The 24,829-nt window shown below is 38.0% G+C and overlaps 1 protein-coding gene across 3 annotated transcripts in view; it reads left to right on the plus strand.

Annotated features, from left to right (window-relative positions):
* Nucleotides 1–24,829, plus strand: part of PHF3 (PHD finger protein 3) — a gene marked incomplete at both ends in the record, with an annotated part of 93,687 nt that overhangs the window by 22,635 nt on the left and 46,223 nt on the right. The window contains 2 exons of one of the 3 annotated variants that reach the window (XM_080699735.1): nucleotides 13,943–14,101; nucleotides 22,720–24,508. In XM_080699735.1, the coding sequence (XP_080555861.1) occupies nucleotides 13,943–14,101; nucleotides 22,720–24,508 (1,948 nt within the window). Of the gene's footprint in view, nucleotides 1–13,942; nucleotides 14,102–22,719; nucleotides 24,536–24,829 lie in introns of all 3 variants that reach the window. The other 2 variants (XM_080699733.1, XM_080699734.1) reach the window with 2 other exon arrangements.

Genomic DNA, 24,829 nt, shown 5'->3' on the forward strand with positions numbered 1-24,829 from the left:
TCCTATGTGCAGCTTCACAAACTACATCAAATATATGAAAAGAGGTTAGCTTGGAAATTAAAATACTTGTTGATAGATTTGGTGGAAATTATTTTCCTTAAGGTTTAATGTTGGCAAAGTAAATTTGATATGTACTAGTGACAAAAAAATTGTCCAAAAAGTGACCTTGATTAATGAACCAACAGTATTGACTTTGGTGAAGAAATAATCTTGCTGGCTATACTGATGGATGTCCATAATCACAGCTACTTGGGAGGCTTGCAAGTTCAAGGAGGATTGCAAGTTCAAGGCTAGCCTGGGCAGTTTTATTTATTTATTTTTTGCGGGTCTGGGGATGGAACCCAGAAGCATTTGACCTCCAAGCTATATCCTCTCCCCTATTTTTTATTCTTTATTTTGAAACAGGGTCTCACTAAGTTTCAGAGAGCTTCACTTAAGTAGCTGAGGCTGTCCACGAACCGTGATCCTCGAGTCTCAGCCTCCTGAATTCTGGGATTACAAGCGTGCTCCACCACGCCCGGCTTAGCCTGGGCAATTTTAATGAGACCTTGTCTTAAATAAAAAATGAAAAAGGCAGGGTTCTAGCTCAGTGGTGGTAGAATGCTCCTGGCTTCAATCCCTGGTAATGGGAACAGGAGATGTCTTAATGACATTTTATAAAATTATTCCACATAAATCAAATTTTCAATAAACATACACAGGAACATTTTACACAACACACACACGCCCCTCCCCCCAGGAACATTTTACTTTGGAGCTGTACTCTCGGCCCTTTTTATTTTTTGTTTTGAAAATGATTTTGCTAGTTTGCTGAGAGTCTCATTAAATTGTTGAGGCTGGCCTTGAGCCTGAGATCCCCAAGTCTCTAAACTGGTAATTTAAAAACTGTGTTATGGTTGCTTTTGTTCCTTTTTAAGAGCAGTACAATGAACACAGTGTAGCTTTTAACTGTTGGATTTTGTTTTAGGGAATAAATGACTGTGTCACTGTATTAGTGATATTATCAGGTACTGTTGAGTAAGGCTTTTGGTCCCTGTATTACTTGGGCCTGAGGTGAATACACTTGTAATAAAAGTACTATTATTTTATTTTGTGGCATTGGGGAGTGAAAGCAGGAGTACTCTGCCTCTGAACTATGCCTCCAGCCCTTTTAAATTTTTCTTATTTTTGAAACAAAGTAGCTGGGCATGGTAGCACATATCTGTTATCCTAGTACTTGGGAGGCTGAAATAGGTGAATCAAAGGTTCAAGGACAGATTTATCAAGTATTGAGACTCTCAGCCACCTAGTGAGACCATGTTTTTATTTATTTTTTGGTCATATTGGAGATGAAACCCAGAGCATTCTACCTCCAAGTTACACCCGTAGTCCTACTTTTTATTCTTTATTTTTAAATAGGGTCTCTTTTTAGTTGCAGAGGGCCTAAGTAGCTGAGGCTGTGTTTGAACCATGATCCTCTTGTCTCCGGTTCCCATATGCTGGTATTATAAGCAAATGCCACCATGCCTGGCTGGTACCCTGATTTAAAACAAAAATAAAAGGTCTGGGGTGTAGCTTGGAAATAGATTGCCCCTGGTTTAGTGCCCAGTACAACATAACAAACAAAATAAGGTTTCATGAAATTTTATAGGTTGGCCTTAAAAATGTGATTCTCCTGTCTCAGTCTCCCAACTACTAGGATTATAAGGTGCTATCAACCCCTGCTGAAAGTTTTGTGTGTGTGTGTGTGTGTGTGTGTGTGTGTGTGTGTGTGTGTATAGTACTGGGGTTTCTGGAAACCCTTCTACCTCTGGGCTACACTCCCAGACACCTATTTTTCATATTTTTATTTGGAAACAGGGTCTCTTAAGCCAGCAAGGCTGGCTTCGAACCTGCGAGATCCTCCTGTCTCCACCAAAGTTATTATTATTATTATTATTTTTTTGGTGGTACTGGGGTTCCTGGAAGCCCTTCTACCTCCGGGCTACACTCCCAGACCTATTTTTACATTTTTATTTGGAAACAGGGTCTCCTAAGCCAGCGCACGCGGCTGGCTTCGAACCTGCGCGATCCTCCTGTCTCTGCCTCCCAAGCGCGGGGATTACAAGCGTGCGCCACCACGCTCGGCACCACCAGTTATTTTTGATATTGTTTATTTTCTTTTTAAAAGAATGTTATAGGGCCCCAAATATTTATTATACTCCATCTATTCATCTAACTAAAAGGCCAGGAAACAGATTATTAGAAATATGTGAAATAAAAGGAGTGCACTCATTTAGGCATGGTGGTGCACACTTGTAATCCCAGTACTTGGGAGACTGAGACAGGAGGATCACAAGTTTGAGGACAGCCTTGGCAAGCAGTGAGACTCATCAACCTAAGCAGACCCTGTTTAAAAATAAAAGAGGGCTGAGAGTCCTCTGGTCTCAGAGGTAGAATGCTCCTGGGTTCAGTCCCCAGTGCCACAAAAATAATAAAAGAAGGGACTACAGGTTTATGAATAATGACATGTATGTGTCCATGCATGTGAATATGCATAAGACACATGAACCTTATTAAAATAGTTTTTCTCTGAGAGCTTCTTTTTACTTGATTTTCTTAGAGGGAGGACCCTAGAATTTTAATCTTATCAGAAATGAACTTGATAAGGGATTATCAAATGACTCAGAAGAAGCTAGAAAGACTTCTAAACCTACGTTGTAACATTATGAATAGAATAGCAGCATCCAAAGAGGCTTGTATTGGCCAGGCTTTTGTAGGTCCTGGGTAAGTGAAGTATAACCCAAGCAAAATAAATGAAAAGTTTACTGTAGAGGTGATTAGTCCCTTTGGTTCAGGTGATTAGCTGTTAATAGTTCTAGTATGCCCAAGAGTTGTGTGCATGCTTACATTCACATTAACAGTTTCTCATCTAAATGAGTCTTGTAATTGGTAGGCTATGCAAATGTACTATGAGAGTGATTTCCCCATGTTCTACCTCACCAAAAAGGCAAATGTAAGTAATAAAAATAAAATTGAAACAATCAAGAAAAAATCTTTAGCTGGGCATGGTGGCGCACATTTGTAATCCCAGCATTCGGGAGGCTGAGACCAGAGGATCGCGGTTCGTGGACAGCCTCAGCTACTTTGAGGCCCTCTGCAACTCAGTGAGACACGGTTTCAAAATAAAGAATAAAAACTAGGGCAGGGGATGTAGCTCGGAGGTTCAGTGCCCCTGGGTTCCATCCCCAGACCCGCAAAAAAAAACCCCAAAAAACAAAACTCTTTAAACAACTCATTACTATCTCTCTCTCCAACATAGAAGCCCATATTGACACAGCAAATACCTCATCTGTAGACTTCAGAGTTGGCCTATGGGTAGCCAAGTGCCACTTGTGTGCCTGCTTTTAGAAGCACGGGGAAGATAGAACAAGTCCAAGTAAAAGCTTTGAATGTATATTTTGGTATTTATCTAATGTTGCCTTTTAGGTAAAAAGACTAGTGTATTCTTTATTATGATTTTCTATATTTATTTACTTATTTTATTTTTGAGATATTGGAGCTACAACCCAGCCCTATTTTTTATTATTTATTTTAAAGCAGAACCTTTCTAAATAGCTGAGGTTGGCCACAAATCAGCAGTCCTCTTGTCTCAGCTTTCCAAGTGCTGGGAGTACAAGTGTATGCTACCATTCCTGGCATAATGTTCTTTGTTTAGATAGATATTTCACGAAATATCTTAGGACATTTTTTGCTCTTTACTTGTGGCACTGGGGACTGAATTTAGGGGTGTTCTACCTCTGAGCTATACCCTGAGCCCTATTTTATTTTTATATTTTGAAACAAGGTGTTACTAGAACCTCACTAAGTTGCTGAGGCTGTCCTGGAACCTGCAATCCTTCTGTCTCAGCCTCCCCAAGTACTGGGATTACAAGTATGTGCCACCACACCCAACTTTGAACACAGTATTTTGAGGTTAGGTTTCTTCCTTCTATTTCTACTCAACTTTTATGGTGATAGTATCAGATTTTTAAATTTAAAAACAAAACAATAAAAACCTCTATGATTCAGTTCCCAAATATAGAAACCTTTAGTTTCAGCTTCTTATCTAAACTCTAGATTCTTGAATTTACTGCTTGCTGTAGATGTCTACTGAGCTAAGTTTTTTTTTTTTTTTTTTTTTTTTTTGGTGGTACTGAGGTTTTTGGAAGCCCTTTTACCTCTGGGCTACACTACCAGACCTATTTTATTTTTGGAGACAGGGTCTCTTAAGCCAGCGCGGCTGGCTTCGAATCTGCACGATCAGGGTCTCTTAAGCCAGCTCAGCTGGCTTCGAACCTGCGCAACCCTCCTATCTCTGCCTCCCAAGTGTGGGTGATTACAGGCGTGCGCCCCACGCCTGGTGCTGAGCTAAGTTTTAATGTTTAAAACTACTCTTAATATTTATCTCTCCCTCCATCCCCACTTCATTATCTTTTTTTTTTTTTTTTTTTTTTGGTTTGTTTTGCAATTCTGGGCATTGAACCCAGAGCCTTGCACATGCTAGACTAAAGCACTTTACCACTGAGCTACATCCCCACTTTGAGGTAGGATTTTGCTAAATTACCCAGGCTGACTTCCCAGCAACTGGGATTACAGGTGTATGCTACTGCAGTTGGTCTCCCCTCCCCATCTTCTGGTACCACTAATTCTTAGTCTTTTCCATCTTCAAATGGCAATGTATTCCTTAAAGTTGTTCAGCAAAAGAACTTTGCAGTCATTGGTTCTCCCTTTTCTTCATATTCTGTATTCTGTTGACCAGCAAATCTTGTTGGCCTTATTTCCAGAGTATATGCAGAGTCTGGCTGCTTGTACTTCTCACTTTCCCTGCTGTAGCCCTGGTCTTACCTGTTGTCATCTCTCACCTGGTCATTGCAGCATCCTGTGACTGGCTTACCTGTTTCTGCCTTCTGGGATTCCTTACAGCTTGTTCTGAAGAGTGCCACAAGGCCGGGCGTGGTAGCGCACACTTGTAATCCCAGCATTCAGGAGGATGAGACAGAGGGATCACAGTTTGCAGACAGTCAGCTACTTAGTGAGGCCCTCTGCAACTCAGACCTGGTTTCAAAATAAAGAATAAAAAATAGGGCAGGGGGTGTAGCTCGGAGGTCAAATGCTCCTGGGTTCCATCCCCAGACCCACCAAAAAAAAAAAAAAAAAAAAAAAGAGTGGATTGAGTGATCCTTTGAAAAATTTTCACCTTTACTAACTGCATTTTGCACAAAGAAAAAAGCTGAAAGCCTTATAGTCTATGAGACCCTACTCAGTTTGACTTAGTACCTTTTTGATCTTGCTGCTGTTCTCCCTTTTCTTCCTTAATCTAGCCACACAGACTTACCCTTGAGCTATCCCTAACATTCTAGGCATATTCCTACCCCAGAGACTGGGCGCTTGATGTGCCCTCTAATTAGAAAGTTATTCCTTCAACTTTTTTAAGCTTTTGCTGAAAATTACTTCAGCAATGTCATTCTCTGGCTCCTTCTCATCTATACAGTGCCTTTGGGGATTTAGAAAAGAGCACCTCTAACCCGCGCAATGCTTGGAGAGCAGACAGGGCTTGGGTTTTTGTCTCTACTTTTTGCCTTTACCAGAAGCTTGTATGATAAATTACCAGAGCAGCCATCCCTAGCCTTCTTCTACCATTCTATTTACTATTGCAAACTGTCCTTTGTTCCCCCTTCATGCTCCTTATTACTTTTATTAATCTGACTTATTACCTAACATGACATATTTTGTGTCATTGTCATTAAAATGAAGCCTCATAGGAACAGTTTTAAAAATTTTATTTTATGGAAAACTCTGCAACCTGTGAGAATAGTATAATGAATCCCTATGTACCTGCTACCAGCTTAAACAATTAAGAATTGCTCTTGTTTAATCCTTTTTCACAACCCCTTTCATTCAGGGTCAATTTGAAGCACAGACCAGAAATCATATGGGCTATGGGTTTATTCTAAATATTTCAGCATTCATCTGAAATATGAGTTGTTTATTTAAAAAAACCAAAAACATTATTCTACCTAGAACATTTACAGATAATTCTGCCTAGAACATTTACGAATAGCTTTTAGTTTTACCTAGTTCTCTCAATATTATTTGAATCAGAATTGAAATAAGATCAGTACTTTCAATTAGTTGATATATCAAGTTAAGTATGTATCAGTCTATATGTTTTCCCCACTTTTTTCCTGATAGGTGTTTGTGTAAGAAATCAGGCCAGTTGTCTTGCGAATTCTCTATCTTTGGTAGTGCTCAGTGAATATTTCTAAAGGAATCAATTAAAAGGTAAATCATAGTGCTTTAGGATAGAATAAAAAAGTTAAGTTTTCGGTGTGTGTGTGTGTGTGTGTGTGTGTGTGTGTGTGCGCGCGCGCGCGCACGTGCGAGCGCGTTTTTACTGGGGATTAAACCCTGGGGGGCATCCTGCCTCTGAGCTATACCCCCAGCCCTGTTTTATTTTGAAACATGGTCTCACTAAGTTATAGAGGCCTTTGCTGAGTTGCTGAGGCTGGCAGCAAACCTTAGTCTTGTTTCAGCCTCCTAAATACTAGTGTTAATAGGCATATACCACCACACCTGGCCTATGTCACTTGATCTTGGCAACTTGTAATTATTTAGATAGTTGGGTAGGGGTAAGATGACAGGGTATCTGAGGCTAGACGAAGCTTTTTGAGAAACCTGCCACACTGTGCTAATAATGATTATTATTTATTTAAGATCTTACTGTTTGTGTTAGGCACTGTGTTGAAGCAATGTTGGTTTATTTATTTATTTTTTGTTGGTACTGGGGGTGGAACCCAGAGGCTTTCTACCTCCGGGCTATATTCCCAGACCTTTTTTATATTTTATTTGGAAACAGGGTCTCATTAAGTTGCTGGAAGCCTCACTGAGTAGCTGAGGCTGGCTTTGAACCCATGCAATCCTCCTGTTTCAGCCCCCCCCAAGCGCGGGGATTACAAGCGTGCGCCACCACGCCCGGCTAGGCAATGTTGGTGTATTTTGCAGCGACACTTGAGTGAAGGATAATAAAGTGAATATTTTCCCATTGAAGACCTTGAAGTTCAGATAGGGAAGTGGGAGGAAAGTGAGTGCTGGATATTAATGTTTTCCTTAACAAATTCTATAGAACTAGAGATAACGCTTTACTATGACTTTGATACAAAAGAAAAATTTAAAAATAAAATGTGTTTCCAAACTATTTTTCTCTCCATAGTAGCCTTTGTGGAAGAGCATGTATCATTCTGCCTTCTTTTTCTAGGCATTCATTCATACATGTTTTCAGATAGGTTTGGGGAAAAATTTTTAACAAAGTATTTTTTATTTATTTTTGGTGGTACTGGGGTTCCTGGAAACCCTTCTACTTCCGGACTAAAGTGGGAATTAGAAAGAAGGGCAAAATCATCTCTAAAAATAACCATTCTTTTTCTTTCTTTCTTTCCTTTTTTTTTTTTGTTTGCGGTACCCCCAGTCCTATTTTTTATTCTTTATTTTAAAACAGGATCTCATTGAGTTGCAAAGAGCCTCACTAAGTAAGTAGCAGAGGCTGCAGTGTGTGCCACCACGCCTGCCTCTGAAAATAACCATTTTTACCATTTCAGTGTATGTGTTTTGGGAGGGATGCGAGAATATAAAGCTTGGGAAGTTATCATACTACACTGTATATACTTATTTCCCTGATAAAGTGCCCTTTAATACATCAAAGACTAAGCCAGGTGTGGTGGTGCATACCTGTAATCCCAGTATTGGGAGGATCTCAGGTTTGTGGCAAGCCTCAGCTACTTAGTGAGGCCCTGCTTCAAAGACTAAAAACTAGGCTGGGATGTAGCTCAGAGGTAGGATGTTCCTGAGTTCAATCTCCAGTACTGCAAATGAATCACTTAATGATTACAGTATATTAAAAGACTAAAAATTTTGCAGGGGAAACAGTTATAATTTTCTCTGATTCTGTTTTTAAGATTTGTTTGATAGAAACCTCCCTTTCATAAAAATACCTATAAATTCCCCCAAATCAAAAAAGTTGAGATTGCAAAAGTTGTAATATTTGTGAACATTTAAACATAAAGCTTTGGGATATGTTAGTGTAAATTACACCAGAAAAGGTGGGTAATTTAATATTTTTAAAAATTTTTTTTTTGGTGATACTGGGAGTGGAATGGAACCCAGGGGCTTTTCTACCTCTGGGCTATACTCCCAGATCTATTTTATACTTTATTTGGAAACAGGGTCTCACTAAGTTGCTGAGAGCCTCACTCAGTAGCTGAGGCTGACTTTGAATCTGTGCGATCCTTTTGTCTCAGCCTCCCAAGTGCTGGGATTACAAGCGTGCGCCACCACGCCTGGCCTTAATATCTTTAAAAGATAGCATTTTGAAGAAAAGTTAACTTAGACTAATATCAAATACTAAAATAAGAGAAAATACTTCAATTTAAAACACAGACATTACATTAAGAATTCATGTAAATTGATGAGAAAAAAATTAATACCTGAGCAGGAGAGTAGGAAAAGTTAAGACATCAAAAAGATTATAAATCTGAAGTGTTCAAGCCTTTTTAATTTTTAGTATTGGGGGTTGAACCCATGGGCATTCTGTCTTTGAGCTACACTCCTAGCCAAATTTTATTTTTTATTTTGAAACAAGGTCTCTCTAAGTTGATCTTGCTAAATTGCTGAGGCAGGCCTCAAATCTGCGATTCTTCTGCCTCAGCATCCCAAGTGCTGGGATTACAGGTGTATGTCACCATGCCTGGTTTGCAGTGCTTAATATGAAGCTCTTTGAAGTGTAAATTGTTTGTACTCTTTTTGAAAAGCCAATTGATACCTCTCTAGATACCTACTTAACAATTAAGTATATATTTGTCCTTTAGTAAAGATTCAGTAAGCGTATATACTCTTGTTTATTGTGAAAAACAAATTGAAAGGGAAGGAAAGGCATACATATATATCAAGCAACATTGTACACAGCATACAATTTAATAGAATCTGTCATGCCCCAGATTCTTTGGAGTGAACATTTGAGTCATCCATAAAGATCACTTTAACCATAGATAGTACAGAGCCCTGGCATTCTGTAGTATCAAGGGAGAGAGCTGTTGGGGGTTAAGCACAGGCACACAAGCCTTGTAAAGTAGACAGCTGGCCTTTATTGCTGTGTCACTATACACACATACTCCCTCACATACATGCACGCACACATGGATACATTTTATCATGTCTGATGCTTAATGCCAGGTTTATAGTAGAGGTAAGCTGAGTTGGGCCTTTGTACTGCCAAAGTAATTAATACATACCAAATGTGATGAGTTCCTTAGTATTCCTAACTTGTAATTCTTTCTTGTATGGTGTTAAAGTGATTTAAACAAATACCAATTCTTGAGATAGGCAACAAATTTAACTCCAAGTGTTTTGATTTTCTTTTTTAAATTTTAAATCTCATTTACCTTTTTTTCTCAAACAGATTGAAATTAATAGTCTGAAGTAAAGTAGAATTAGTGTCAGGAAAACTTAACAAGTAGGTTTGACTAGAACACCAAGTTTAATTAGTGTGATATTGGTTTATGACAAGAGGAATTTTAAAGTGATCTTAATTTAGTATTAAGGAGATTTCTGAGTATAATCATTGACTTTTATGCCAGAAATTAAAAATGAGAATGATAACCCAGTTCTGGAATGTGGGAAGGAGGTAAAATCATACACTTTTTTCCTGCATGGTGTGGATGTGTGCATTCCTGTTGTTCTTACTTTACCTGGGGTGGAGGTACTGAGGATTGAGCCCAGGGGCATTTCTACCTCTAAGCTATACCCCCAGCCTTATTCATATATATTTTTTTTCTTTTTGCGGGCTTGAGGCTGGAACCCAGGGGCATTCAACCTCAGAGCTACACCCCCTGCCTTATTTTTTTATTCTTTATTTTGAAACCGGGTCTCACTGAGTTGCAGAGGGCCTCATTAAGTAGCTGAGGCTGTCTGCGAACTGGGATCTTTCTGTTTCAGCCTTCCGAATGCTGGGATGACAAGCATTATTTATAATTTTGAAACAGGATCTCACCAAGTTGCTGAGGCTGGCCTCAAACATGCAATCCTCCTGTATCAGTCTTTTTTTTTTTTTTTTTCAGGTTCCCGTTTTAGTAGATACGTTGAATGGGGTATAAACCTTAGTTTGTCTTGTTATAGGAGGGGGAGATGATGGCAGTACCTAAGAATAGGCAGTGTTCTAAGGAAAGAAAAACCCTTAGTCAGATTACACTCTTCTGGAAGTTACCTGTAAGTGTGGAGCTGAGAAAATGTCCTTGTGGAAGTACAGGGGTATAGATAGAACTGGCTGAGCTCACTTACGGATGAATGAGTGTGTGTGAGGGTGAGGAGGAGAGACCGGAGGACTACACTGTTGGGTTCTCCAGTGTGTAGGCATGTGCAAGAAAAGGAGACCCTTTCAAAGGACTTGGAAGAGAAATGGCTCTGATGAGATAAGGATATAATGTCACAGAAGCTAAATGAGGAGAAGGGGACTAGAGATGTGGAGGGGAATCAAGTAAGTGTGTCATATGCTACTAGGAAACGGAGTGGGGTTTTTTTGTCTTTTCTTTCTTTCTTTCTTTCTTTCTTTCTTTCTTTCTTTCTTTCTTTCTTTCTTCCCTTTCTTTCTTTCTTTCTTTCTTTCTTTCTTTCTTTCTTTCTTTCTTTCTTTCTTTCTTTCTTTCTTTTTGTGGTACCAACCAGGAATTGAACCCAGAGGCATTCTATCTCCAAGCCATATCCCCAGACAGACCTTTGTTTGAAACAGGGTATTGCTAGGTTGCTGAGGTCAATCTATGATACTCATGTCTCATAAAATCAAATAAGGTTTTTTTTTTGCAGGTCTGGGATGGAACCTAGGTATATTCGACCTCTGAGCTACATCCCCTGCCCTATTTTTTGTTCTTTATTTTGAAACAGAGTCTCACAAAGTTGAGGAGGGTCTCAGTAAGTAGCTGAGGCTGTCTGTGACCTGCTATCCTCCAGTCTCAGCCTCCTGAATGGAATGTTGGGATTACAAGTGTGCGCCACCATGCCTGGCAGGAAATGGAATGATTTTGTTTTGCAGTTTAGTTGTAAAAATTATTGCATACTTTTACTCCCTGTCAACAAACACTATTAACCTTTTCTCCTGGGCTGTTTTCTTCTTTTGGATTGTCTTTTTCTGTAAAATTTAAAATACATGCTAAACTGGGTGTGGTGGCTTGTAATCCTAGCACTTGGGAGGCTGAGACAGGAGGATCGCACAGGTTCGAAGCCAGCCTCAGCTACTGAGTGAGGCTCGCAGCAACTTAGTGAGACCCTGTTTCCAAATAAAGTATAAAATAGGTCTGGGAACTGGGCGTGGTGGCGCACACTTGTAATCCCAGCATTTGGGAGGCTGAGACAGGAGGATTGTGGTTCATGGATTCAGCTATTACTTAGTGAAGCCCTTTGTAACTCAGCGATACCCTCTTTCAAAGTAAAGAATAAAAATAGGGCTGAGGTGTAGCTCAGAGGTAGAATGCCCCTGAGTTCCATTCCAGTACCAGGGGGAAAAAACATGCTCCTTGGTAGAAAATTTGTAAAGCACAGAGAAAGTATAGGAAAAATTAAACAACAATAATGTTCCTTATCTACCTTATCACTGGAGATAATCACTGTTAACAGTTTATTGCATTTTTACTCAGTGCATTTTTGTAATGCATATAAATATATGTGTTTATATGGAATTGAGCTGAAAAGTAGTTTAGAGTTTGATTTTCTTAAAATGAACTCAGTGGATCTACTTAATATCAAAAAAATTTTTGAAAATGTGTGTGTGTGTGTGTGTGTGTGTGTGTGTGTGCTAGCATAGGCATTCCATCATGTTGAAATAGCTTAACTGAACTTTTCCCCTTTCTTTACCCTTATATTAAATGAGTCCTGATGCATTTTCTGCTATAAGCGTTTAGTGCATAGCATAGTGGTTATAAGAATGGGCTCTAGGCTGGGCGTGGTGGTGCATGCTTGTAATTGCAGCATTCAGGAGGCTGAGACCAGAGGATCGAGGTTCGCGGACAGCCTCAGCCACCTAGTGAGGCCTCTGCAACCCAGTGAGGCCCGGTTTCGAAATAAAGAATAAAAATAGAGCAGGGGGTGGTATAGCTTGGAGGTCTAATGCCCCTGGGTTTGATCTTAGACCCACCCCCCAAAAAAGCAATGAGCTCTATTTTTAGAGTAATAAATTCTTCTAGCATGGCATTTGGAATATAGAAGAAAGGTATATTCTTACCTTTTATAAATAAGAATTGCTACTCATAATTAATGTTATAATTTTTATGTATTTCCTTCCTGTCTTTTTCTTTCTCTGTCTAAATATACAAATACATTTCATTTGTTCATTTTATGTCTAATAAGGATCAGCCCAGCATTTTCTCCAAAATCCATTTTTTCCTCTGTTCCTTATAATTTATCTTGGTCAAAGTATATGAATAATTTTTTTATTCTATTTGATATTAAATTGCTCTTAAAGAAGATTGTACCATTTGAAATAATATTTATAAAGAATATTGTCTCTTTAAAGTTTAGGTTAGGATCATTCTTTTAAACTCTTCTTGGGGGGTGTACTAGGGATAGAACCCAGGCTACACCCCTAGCCCTATTTTATTTTGTATTTTTGAAACAGTCTCACCAAGTTATAGAGGGCCTCACTAAATTGCGGAGGCTGGCCAAGAATCTGTGATCCTCCTGTTTCAGCCTCCCAAGTTCTGGGATTACAACTGTGCATCACCATGCCGGGCTTGTTGAACTCTATTAAATTAAGTTCTACTTAGAAACAAAGATGAGGACTACATAACTTCTTGAGGTTCCTTATAACCCCTAGAATGAAGATACTAACTAATATAGTGCTCTAAAGTTTACAGAATGAGTTTTCATACATCATCTCACCCGATCCTCATTACAACTCTTATTAGGTAGGTAGGACATGTATTGCTATAGTCATTTTAGAGATAAAGAAAACTGATAAAGAAGTTAAGTGACTTAAGTTTGATTTGTTTTTATATGCTTTTATTGGCTCATTGTGATCTCACGTTATGATGAAGTGCAGAGTGATAATGACATACATTCACACAGTCAAGTTTGATTTGAATGTTCAGACAGGGATATGAATCCAGACCTTGTGATAAAATCACATTCTTTGTAAAAGATTTCATATGAATGCACATTTAGAATTATTTACACATGTTGGCTAGTTAAGTGACCTAATGACAATATAATAACAGTGTTAATGATATTTCTTTCAGTCTTTTCCAGGATGTTTTCATTCTTTCTTCACCATCCCAATGGCTTTGTCTCTTTTTTGATTAGGAGAAAATAATTTATATATCTGTATTAAACACGTACTGTTTCCTCCACCATTTGTGGGAAAGGGAAATTATATTTTTCACTTTTTTCTTTCCTCTTTCTCCTCTTTCTGCTAACTACTCCTTTTCCTCCTCTTCTTTTTTTTTTTGGGGGGGGGGATATATCACTCAAAAGTTCATCTACATTGCTTACCCTTACACATTTAGCATAAAATTTTAAGTGGTAGGATCCCAGTTGAAATATTTAGTTCTGGCAGCATTTGAGAATCTCAAGCTTTTCAGGATGTGAGACTCTTTTGTATTTTACATAAACTTGGGATAATTGAGTACTCCAGATATAGTTGACTGATACTCCCAACAAGCAATAAATGAGTGATGGTTGAGTTGAGGTCAAATCAGGAAAGATTATGGCTGATCTTCTCTTTGACTAGTTTCCTCACAAGGTAGATGTTTGTCAAATTGAACTGATGTGAGAACTTAGTAGTGGCAATATTAGATATGTTAGAAATAAACCTAGATTTTCATAACTAGTATTACATTAAGACTATCTTACAATTTTTCTGTACTTCCTTTAAATAATTTTTATTATTGTTTTTGTTTTTCTCTAGTTGTTGGTCTTGACGATATTATGGATGAAGGAGTTGTTAAAGAAAGTGGCAATGATACCATTGATGAAGAATTGATTTTACCTAACAGGAATTTGAGGGAAAAAGTAGAAGAAAATTCAGTGAGATCACCAAGGAAATCACCTCGCTTAATGGCACAAGGTAATCCTTTCACAGAAGTCAGCTAGAAGACCAGGGGACAGGAGCAGACGTGTTAGGGTGTAAACTTATTAGGCAGTGTTCATAGATTTTTGGTGTTTGCTAATTTTGATAGTAATCAAATTTGGGGATACATCAGTTTGTTGTACAAGTTTCTAGGACCTACTTTACCCCATTACTCATTTCTCCACCCCACTGGAAACCACTATTAACTCTTTCAATTGGCTTGTGTTTTGGTATTTACTTTCCTATATTTTAAGTATCATGTATACATTGCTACTTTTTGACAATTCTGATTTAGGTATTTATCTGTTGATTTCCTCTAAATGATAAAAGATTTTCTTATTTTTTTCTTGCCACACGAACGTACATGTTTTCATCCTTCCAGTGTATCCTTTTGTTAGGTCCATGGTACTTTTTTATGTTAATGGTAATGTTTTGGGATTATATTCTATTAGAGGTGATCCATTTGTAACACATACTGCTTTTCTTCTACAGCTTTTTATCATTTGGATTTGATTGTTTTGCTTTTCATTTGCTTAGTGTACTTTCAGCAATTAAACCCCCATACTCTTGCAAGTTGTCTAAATCTTTCTTAAATTTGTGTGTTTCAGGTATTCTATTGTTTTTATTTGCTTGAAGAAGTATCTCTTGGCCTTTTTGTTTTTTGTTTTTTTGGTGGTACTACGGGTGGAACCCAGAGGCTTTCTACCTCAGGGCAATACTCCCAGACCTATTTTATATTTTATTTGGAAACAGGGTCTCTTAAGCCAGTGAGGGGATTTGAACCTGCGTGATCCTCCTGTGTCCGCCTCCCAAGCCCAGGGATTACAAGCTTGAGCCACCATGTCCGGCATTGTCTCTCGGCCTTTTAATCCACATCTAGGTAGACTAGTGTTAGTTAACCTTGAAGTTCTGAGTAGTCTGTACTTTGGTGCTTTGTTATAGTTCCAATTTTTTTTTTTTTCCCGATTGAACTTCATTTTGTGGTATTACTCTAGTAGTTTTGTGACAAAAGGGAACATGGGATATACTTTTAGAGCCTGCATGTCCACAAATATATTAAATCTCTTCTCACTTTGGAATCATGATTTGGTTGCACATAGAATTCAAGATTGGAAATTTGAAGGTGTTGCTTCATTTTCTTCTAACTTAAGTGTTATTGAAAAGTTTATTCCGTTTTTGTTTTTCTGAGGTACTTTCTTCTGGAAGTTGTTTTTCTTTAGCTCTAGTGTTGATATTTTATTTTAATGTATCTTATGGCTGCATTTTATGTATTGAGCTAGATATTAGGTCCTTCAGTCTGAAAAGTTTTGTTACTCAGTTCTGAAACAAATGGCTTGAATTATTTCACTGTTAATTATCTTTATTTTCTCAACTGTTCCTTTCTGGAACTGCTGTTAGGCAAATGTCAGATAGCAGTGACCGACCCTTCTATTTTCTTTATTTTGCTTACTCTTCACCTCTATGCCATTTTTCTTTACTTGCTGAAATTTTCTCATATTTATTTATCCTGAAATGCTTCTATTTTATAGTTTATTTGGAAACAGGGTCTCACTAAGTTGCTGAGAGCCTCACTCAGTAGCTGAGGCTGGCTTCTAACCTGTGCAATCCTGTCTCAGCCTCCCAAGTGCTAGGATTACAAGCATGCGCCACCACACCTGGCGTCTATTAAATTTTATACTGTTTATTTTCAGATGCTCTCTTTTTGTTTTGGGAATGAACCTTTTAGTAGCATTTTTTAAATTGGTGCATTATTTATTTATTTATTTATTTTTTGGGGTGGTACTGGGGGTGGAACCCAGAGGCTTTCTACCTCCGGGCTATACTCCCAGGTCCATTTTATATTTTATTTGGAAACAGGGTTTCACTAAGTAGCTGAGAGCCTCACTAAGTAGCTGAGGCTGGCTTTGAACCTGTGCGATCCTCCTGTCTCAGCCTCCCAAGCGCAGGGATTACAAGCGTGCACCACCACGCCCGGCAAATTGGTGCATTATAATTGTAGAATTAGAGTATGATTCACAGTGGTGCATTCATATATGCATAAAATATCACTGGGTCTGTTTTCTTCCCATCTCTGTAACTTCCTCTTCTTTTCCTGCCTCCCTTTCACTTCTCTACCTGGTCTCCTAATTCTCATAAAGTTCCTTTTCTTCCTTCTTTTCTATTTGGCTTCTACATATCAAAAATGAATATCCAGCAGCCCTTAGATTTTCTAATTTTGACTTAACGAATGCGAAATCTTTTATGTCTATTAAGATACTAAAGGTGTTTAATAAGTTTTTCTTATCTCCTTTCATAGTTTATATTTTCTTTATTTTGTATTTTTAAAAAATGAAACAAATTTGGCCTTTGTATTTCATGGTAGAGACTTTTCTAAAATGTTTGATCCTTGCTTATTACTCGTGTTTAAGGGAAGGCGACTAGCTGGGCATAGTGGCACATGCCTGTAATCACAGTATATGGGAGGCTAAGACAGGAGGAATCACAGGTTTGAAGTCAGCCCCAGCCTCTTAGGCTCTCAACAACTCAGCAAGACTCTGTTTGCAAATAAAAAATTAGAAAAATAAGGCTGGGGTATAGCCCAGTGGTAGAAGGCCCCTGGGTTTTACCCCTAGTATCACCCCCCCCCCCCCAAAAAAAAAAAGGGAAGTGGAACCTGTAAGCACATAGGCTGCTTTTCTCAACAGTGTCATTGCATGATGATCTGGTTATACTATTTTTGGCATGGCCCCTTATTTCAAATTTTAGGCTATTCCCCATAATAGTATATTATAGGAATGTTTGAGGGAGCCTGATTGGGGTGTCTTAGCTTTCAGTGTATACAAATTCACTTACTTTCACAAATTTTTGTGTATTGTACTGCCACTCTCAAATGTGCCTGATATTGTTTACTATAGAAACTATCTTTTTACTTTCTCCAGAGGTTAAGCCACCAGTTTAGGGTTAAGTGTTAATGGTACTGCATTTTGCCCAGATGGCCAGCTTCGTATTTGTGTCATTGGATCTCCTGTATCAGTTACTTGTTAGTCATCTTTTAATTGGCTTCCAAAATTTAGCTGTTTTCTCCTCTTTTACTCTTCCGTTCCTTTTGACTACGTGTATTTTCAACAAAGACCCCTTTTCTGTAGCGATAGTGTGGTACTGAGAAGTGAATAAACTTAGTTGCATAGGGGTGTGTGTGTGTGTGTGTGTGTGTGTGTGTGTGTGTGTGTGTGTGTGTTTCCCTGGGGATTGCTTTTTACCTCCAAGCTATAACCGTAGCTGTATTTTTATTTTGAAACAAGGTCTCGCTAGGTTTCTGAGAGTCTCACCATGCTATTGAGGCTGTCCTCAAACCTGTAGTCCTCTTGTCTCAGACTCCTAAGTGCTAGGCATGCTTCACCATGCCTGGCTAGTTGCATGTATTTAACTCAGAATCTTTTCCTTGATTTATATTTTAATCAGCACTTAAAATCATTTGTTTGGCACATGTATACCAGAGATGTTGAGAAATTAGTAAAATGAACAATGTTGAAAAATAATTATTTCGTGTGTGTGTGTGTGTGTGTGTGTGTGTGTGTGTTACTGAGGGTTGAACCTAGGGGCTTTTCTACCTCCAGGCTCTACTCCCAGACCTTTTTTATACTTTATTTGGAAACAGGGTCTCACTAAGTTGCTGAGAGCCTAAGTAGCTGAGGTTCTCTTTGAACCTATGCAATCCTCCTGTCTCAGCCTCCCAAGCGCTGGGATTACAAGCGTGCACAGCCAGGCTGGGCTTTTCTAATTATTTCTTTTGCCAGTAGAGTCATGTTCCAAAGTAAGGCATTTCATAATTAGGAAAAAAGTGACTTTACCCTTTGCTTAATACATTGCTTACTATTAAGAAACAATATTGTATCAGAATATCTTCAAGGATGACTGTGCTTTTTAGCATTTTTAGCAGTCACTAGAGTGTTGTTATTTATTAAGGATTGAGTATTAAAAGTTCTTCATTAGCTGGGTGAGATGGTGCACATTTGTAACTTAGGAGGCTGAGACAGAAGGATTGCAGGTTTGTGGCCAGCCTCAGCCACTTAGGCCCTTTGCAACTTAGTGGGACTGTCTTTCAAAAAAAATAAAGAATACAAAACAGGGCTGAGGGTGTAGCTTAGAGGGAGAATGCCCTAGGTTCAATCCCCAGTCCTCCCCCCCCCCACAATTTTATTTAATAATCCATAGAGTCATCTTCAAAGCTCTAATTCATCTAAATATTGAAGTAAAACTGCTAAAAGTTTTTAAAAATATTATAACTGAGCATGTGATAAACCATTATTAATGAACTACATAATTTAAAAAGTTGAGTATGTACTATTCCCTTATGTCCAGATATATTAACAAGCTCTAGGGCCATTAGAAAGGGTCCTTAGGATTAGGATGGCTATATAATTTACTTTCCAAAATGGGACACCTAATAGATTGAAAGAGTGTACCCTTAATAGTTATATCAGGACTACAAGCTTCGCTTGGAATTGTACCAGGTAGGGTTAGGTAATCTCTTCTTTAAGAGATTCTCACAATAATAATAGGAAAATGTTCAAAATAAGAGTGTAGTAGGGTAAGGTTTTGCTTTGAAAGGGAAACTTCAAAAAATCTTAAACTGGATGTGGTGGAACATGCTTGTAATCTCAGTACTAGGGAGGCTGAGACAGAAGGATCACAGGTTTAAGGCAGCCTCAGAAACTTAGTGAGGCCTTTACAGCTTAGTGAGATCCTGTTTCAAGATTAAAATAGGGAGTTAGGCATGGTGGCACATACTTGTAGTTCTAGCATATCACTCAGAGGTAGAATGCCCCTGGGTTCCATCCCATGTACCGCAAAATAAATGAATAGATAAATAAATAAATTAATTAAAATAGGTCTGGGGATGTAGCTTGAAGGTAGAATGTCCCTAGATTCAGTTCCTGCACCACACATGCAAAAAGTTTCTTTGAAATTGATTTAGAGGTATTGGATATATGAATTTTAATATATAGAGTTTTCTACTGTCCGAATTATTTACTTTCATTATAGTTCATTTCACATTGTGTTTCTCCTCCTGGAAGATTTGTAAAGATAGGAAAAAGAAGAAAAGCACATTTCATACACTCTTGTTTGGTAGGAACATTGTTAAAGATGGAAAGCTTTAATAGTTTTTTTTTTATAGTTTTCTTATTTTCTTGGTTTAAATCTTTGTAATTTTAGATTGATTAGGTGATCTGTGTGTTGTACTCCGGTGTGCACTTAGAACATTGAAAAAGAAATTGGAGATCTGTTGAGGGTTGGATATTGAAATGTGCACAGATCCTGTTCATGATTGATTGTTTTATTTCAACTTTTATTATTAGCATTTGAATTTGTTTGCTATTATATACTTAGAATTTTTTTTTTTTTTTTTTTTTTTTGTGGTACTGGGGTTCCTGGAAGCCCTTTTTACCTCCGGGCTACACTTCCAGACCGATTTTATACTTTTTATTTGGAAACAGGCTTCGAACCTGTGCGATCCTTCTGTTTCCTCCTTCCAAGCGCCGGGATTACAAGCATGTGCCACCACACCTGGCTACTTAGAAATATTTTTATATTAGCCAAGTGTGGTGGCGCATGCTTATAATTCCAGTACTTGAGAGGCTAAGACAGGAGGATTGTGGGTTCATGGCCAGCCTCAGCAACTTGTGAGTCCCTCCACAATTCAAAATAAAGAATAAAATAGGACTGGGGGTATAGCTCTAGGGAAGAATGCCCCTGGGTTCCATTCCCAGTACAACACACACAAAAAGATACATTTTTATTTTATTTCATTTATTTATTTATTTTGTGGTACTGGGGATGGAACCCTGGGGCATTCTACCTTTGAGCTACTCCCCAGCCAAATTTTTTATTCTTTATTTTGAAATAGCGTCCCACTGAGTTGCAGAGAATCTCACAGTTATGTGAGGCTGGCCACAAACCTGTGATTCTCTGCCTTCCAAGTACTGGAATTGCAAGTGTGCATCACCATGCCCTGCTAAAAGAGAGATATTTATTTATTTATTTTTATTTTTTATAAGTGGAACATAATGAAAGTGGTATGCATTTAGATTGTGCTTCATGCCCTTCCCCCTCAATTTTCCTTCCCCCCTCCCAATAGAGAGTGTCCAGGTTAACCATGTTGTATTTATGCTATTACACATATTCATATGTAGCTACTCCATTGAACAGCCTCAGCTTTCTTCCTCTCCTATCTTTCCATTCAAGCTTTGCTGAGATTTCCCCTCCATCATCTGGAGCCCCTCTGGTATTACCACTACTCCCTAGCTTGGGCATATTAGAGAAAGCATATGTCCCTTCTCTTTCTGTGCTTGCCTAATCTCACTTAACATAATGTTCTCCAGTTCCTTGCATCTTCTTGCAAATGCTATTATTTTATTCTTTACAGCTGAATAGAATTCCATTGTGTATATTTCCCATAATTTTGCAATCCATTCATCTGTTGATGGAAATCTAGGTTGGTTCCATATTTTGGCTATTACAAACTGTGCTGCTATGAACATGCATATGTTAATGTAGTTCTCTGATTTCAACCCTTTTGGAAAGATACCCAGGAGTGGTATAGCCAGATCAAATGGTGGATCTATTCCCAGTTTTCTAAGGAATCTCCATACTGATCTCCATAGTGGCTGAACTACTCTGCACGCCCACCAACAGTGTAAAAGAGTTCCTCTTTCCCGACATCCTCGCCAGCAATTGTTGTTTGATTTCTTTATGTTTGCCACTCTGATCGGGGTTAGATGGAATCTCAGCGTAGTTTGATTTGCATCTCCCTGATGGCTAGTGATGTTGAACATCTTTTCATGTATCTATTGGCCATTTGTATCTCTTTAAAAGAGAGATATTTAATGTTTAAAGATGAATAATGGTCTTTTTAAAAATAGACATTAATAGTAAAGGAAGCTTGTTTTACTTATTTTACTTCTAACTTCTTATGGAAAAAAGATTTTATTAAAAAAACATTTCTTATAGTAAATTATAGTATTAGTCTGAATTTTAGAGTGTTCTTTTCCCCCACCAAAATTCAAAGAACTTTGAAAAATATAAATATGTAAATATAATATAAAAATATAAAGAACTTTGAAAAATTTTTAAGTAGCATAACTAATTTACATTTTTGCTTAAATGACACTGACAAATCCAAACAGAATGGGCAAAAAGATATTTCAATTATCAGAAGTAATTAAGTGAATTATACCATGCAATAGTGAAAAGTACTATTTAGTTAGAATATAGCTTGTTATTTATTTATTTTTTTTGGTGCTGGGGATGGAACCCAGGGGCACTCTATCCTCGAGCTACACTCCCAGCCCTCTTTTTTTATTCTTTATTTTGAAACAGGGTCTCACTGAGTTGCAAAGGGCCTCACTTAAGTAGCTGAGGCTCGTTGCAAACCTGCTACCCTCCTGTCTTAGCCTCGCAAATGTGGGGTTACAAGCGTGTGCCACCATGCCAGGATATAGTTTGTGATCTTAAGAGATTATCTGTGTAATAGAAAGGTGATAGACTGTCTATGTGAAAATAACATACACAGCAGAAAGACTAAAATAAATTCTTAATATCATGATTTTTTAAATTGGTGCATTGTAGTCATACATCTTAAGGGGTACAGGATGGTAGAGGCATACATGCACATATCACTCATTTAGCCCTTCCCCAATTCCCACCCTATTCCGTCCCCCTGCCTCCTCATGTTTGACTTAGTGATTGACTGTGATATATTTGTGAATATACATTAGGGAATTTCCCTCTTCCCCCATTCCTATCACCTCTTTTAGGTCTCCTATAACCCTTTTTCCCCCCTAGCTTCCGCATATTAGGGAGAGCATCCGATTTCTTACTTTTTGTGACTAATCTCACTTTGCATAATGTACAGTTCCATCCATTTCCCTGTAAATGACATCATTTTGTTCTTCTTTATGGCGGAGTAAAATTCCATTGTGTACATATTCCATAGTTTTGTAATTCATTCATCTGTTGATGGATATCTTAGCTGTTTCCATAGTTTGGCAATGGTGAATTGTGCAGCTACGAACATATATGTGCATGCATTAATTTGGTAATTTGGCTTCCATTCTTTTGAGTAGAAACCCAGAATTGGTATTGCTGGATCATATGGCAGGTTTGTTCCCATTCTTCTGAGGTTCCTCCATACTGTTTTCAAAAGTGGTTGCACTAATTTGCAATCCCACCAGCAACATATTAAGAGTTCCCATTTCTTCACATTATTGCAACGTTTGTTGTTGTTTGTGTTTTGAATGATGGCCATTCTAGTTGGAGTTAGGTGATATCTCAGGTAGTTTTAATTTCTGTCTCTCTGATTGCTAATGATGTTGAACTTTTTTTAAAACATTATTGGCCATTTGAATTTCTTTAAAAAGCATAAAGTTAACTTTGAAAAATATAAAATGTTAAATTACATATGTTTATACATATGTGTGTGATCATCATGAGTAGGCAATAGTGTATTTTTCTTGAAATGATCAAGATAAGTTGTATAACTCAGAATAAAGTAATAGATTCTAAATTGTATTGAGATAAAAGCACATGGCAAAATAGCTAAGTTATTTTTATTTTATTTTTTCCCTTTGTGATAGAACAAGTAAGAAGTTTGCGACAAAGCACTATTGCCAAGCGTTCAAATGCAGCACCTTTAAGTAGCACAAAAAAAGCATCTGGGAAGACTGTCTCTGCCCCTAAAGCAGGAGTGAAACAGCCAGAAAGGTGTCAGATGAAAGAAGAGGTTTGTACGTCATTGAAACCTGAGAACCATAAGGAGAATAGAAGGAGCAGCCGACATTCTGGACAAGTTGAAGCGGTACCAGAAGTGCCAGTGTCTTTAAGTCATTCTTCAGTGTCATCCTGTCTTGAAATGAAGGATGAAGCTCAATTAGATTCCAGGTGTAATAACCAGGGAGAAGCAAATGTGCCATCTCACGAATTAAATTGTCCGCTTCTTTCAGAGACTTGTGTCAGTATTGAAGAAAAGAAAAACGAAGCTCTGATGGAATGTAAAATTAAGACTGTTAGTAGCTCTTTGCTTAAGTTTTCAGATGGAGAAGAAGATGAACAGAATGATTGTGTTTTAAGTAAAATGGATGATGCTATTGAAGAAAGGAGGGCAAAGGGGAAACTTGAACAAGACTCAAAGGATATAGTAGAGTTATCTCATGAAGACGACCAAATTGCTGAGGACCCTGACTCATCTCCCATTATTACTAGTGATGCTGCTTTTATAAATCCAAGTCAAACAGAAAAGAACCTGGTAGATTTGCCTACTTCAGAGGGTGAAGAGACTGAATGTAATTTGGAATTGAAGAATACTGTGGATGTTGTTGACAAAGCTGAGGATTCTCTTCAGGGAAATAAAATGGAACCGTTAGGTCATTGTGAAGACACAGAGTCTAATGATACACAGTTAAAGAGGAGCAGCACAGAGTTTAATAAATCAAATTTAGAGGTGGTTGATACTAGTGCTTTTGAATCAGAAACTAATATTTTAGAACATGCTATTTGTGATGTTCCTGACCAAAATGCAGAACAGTTGAATATTATTGAAAATATGCAAATGGAGTCTCATGAAGCAGCAAACCTTCAGGATGCTAGAAACAGTGAGTCAAGTAGTGTTTCTTGCTTAGAGTCAAAAAACATAAAATATAAACATACAAAATCTGTAACTCATTCTAAGCAAAACACGACCACAGATACTCCAAAGAAAATTGTTGCAGCAAAGCACGAAGTAGTGCATAACAAAACTAAAGTTAACATCAAAAGCACGAAGCGAAACGCCAGTGACCCGGGATCGCAGCAGAATTTTCACAGGCCAGTCAAGGTGAGAAAAAAACAACTTGATAAGGATTCAAAGACTCAGAATTATGATTCTGGGGTTAAATCTGCAAAAAGTCAAGCTCACTCTATATTGAGAAAAACATCACAGGATCAAAGCATAGTGCAGACTTCCAAGCCTGCAACTCATTCTTTGAGTGATAAACTTCTTCATGGTCACCCTAGTGGCTCTAAGGAACTTCATCATTCTGCACAAACTGGACACTTACTACATTCCAGCCAGAAACAGTGCCATAAGCCTCAACAGCAGGCATCAGGAATAAAAATTACTAGTCATTTGAAAGAAGAGATTGAACACCCAGGCCTTGAGCATTTTAAGGAAGAGGAGAAGCAAAAACTTAAAAAAACTGAGAAGAATCTACAACCCCGACAGAGAAGAAGCAGCAGAAGTTTTTCTCTGGATGAACCACCATTGTTCATTCCAGACAACATTGCTACTGTAAAAAGAGAAGGCTCAGACCATAGCCCTTTATTTGAAAGCAAATATATGTGGACTCCCAGCAAGCAATGTGGGTTTTGCAAAAAACCACATGGCAACAGGTGTGTGTGTGTCTGTATGAGTGATGTGTATATTTAAGAGAAAAATATATGGGGGGATGAGATAGTGTGAGAACTTTTTTTATAGAAACTATTTACAAAGACTTTTGCAGAAATAAAAACCCTCATCAATCCTGGATAAATGATAGAAAGATGGAGCCACTGAAAGTACAAATATATCATCCTAGAACATTTTTAAAACCGTAGTCTGACCAGTAGCTGTTGTATATTAAATGTCATTTGTAACCAGTTAGAGAAATTTAGTTATTGCATCTGAAAAAATGCCAAAACCCTTATACTAATCAGAAAGTTGTTATGCTGCCT

The sequence above is a fragment of the Muscardinus avellanarius genome, assembly GCF_963383645.1.
Source record: "Muscardinus avellanarius genome assembly, chromosome: 8".
NCBI classification, from domain to species: Eukaryota; Metazoa; Chordata; class Mammalia; order Rodentia; family Gliridae; genus Muscardinus; species Muscardinus avellanarius.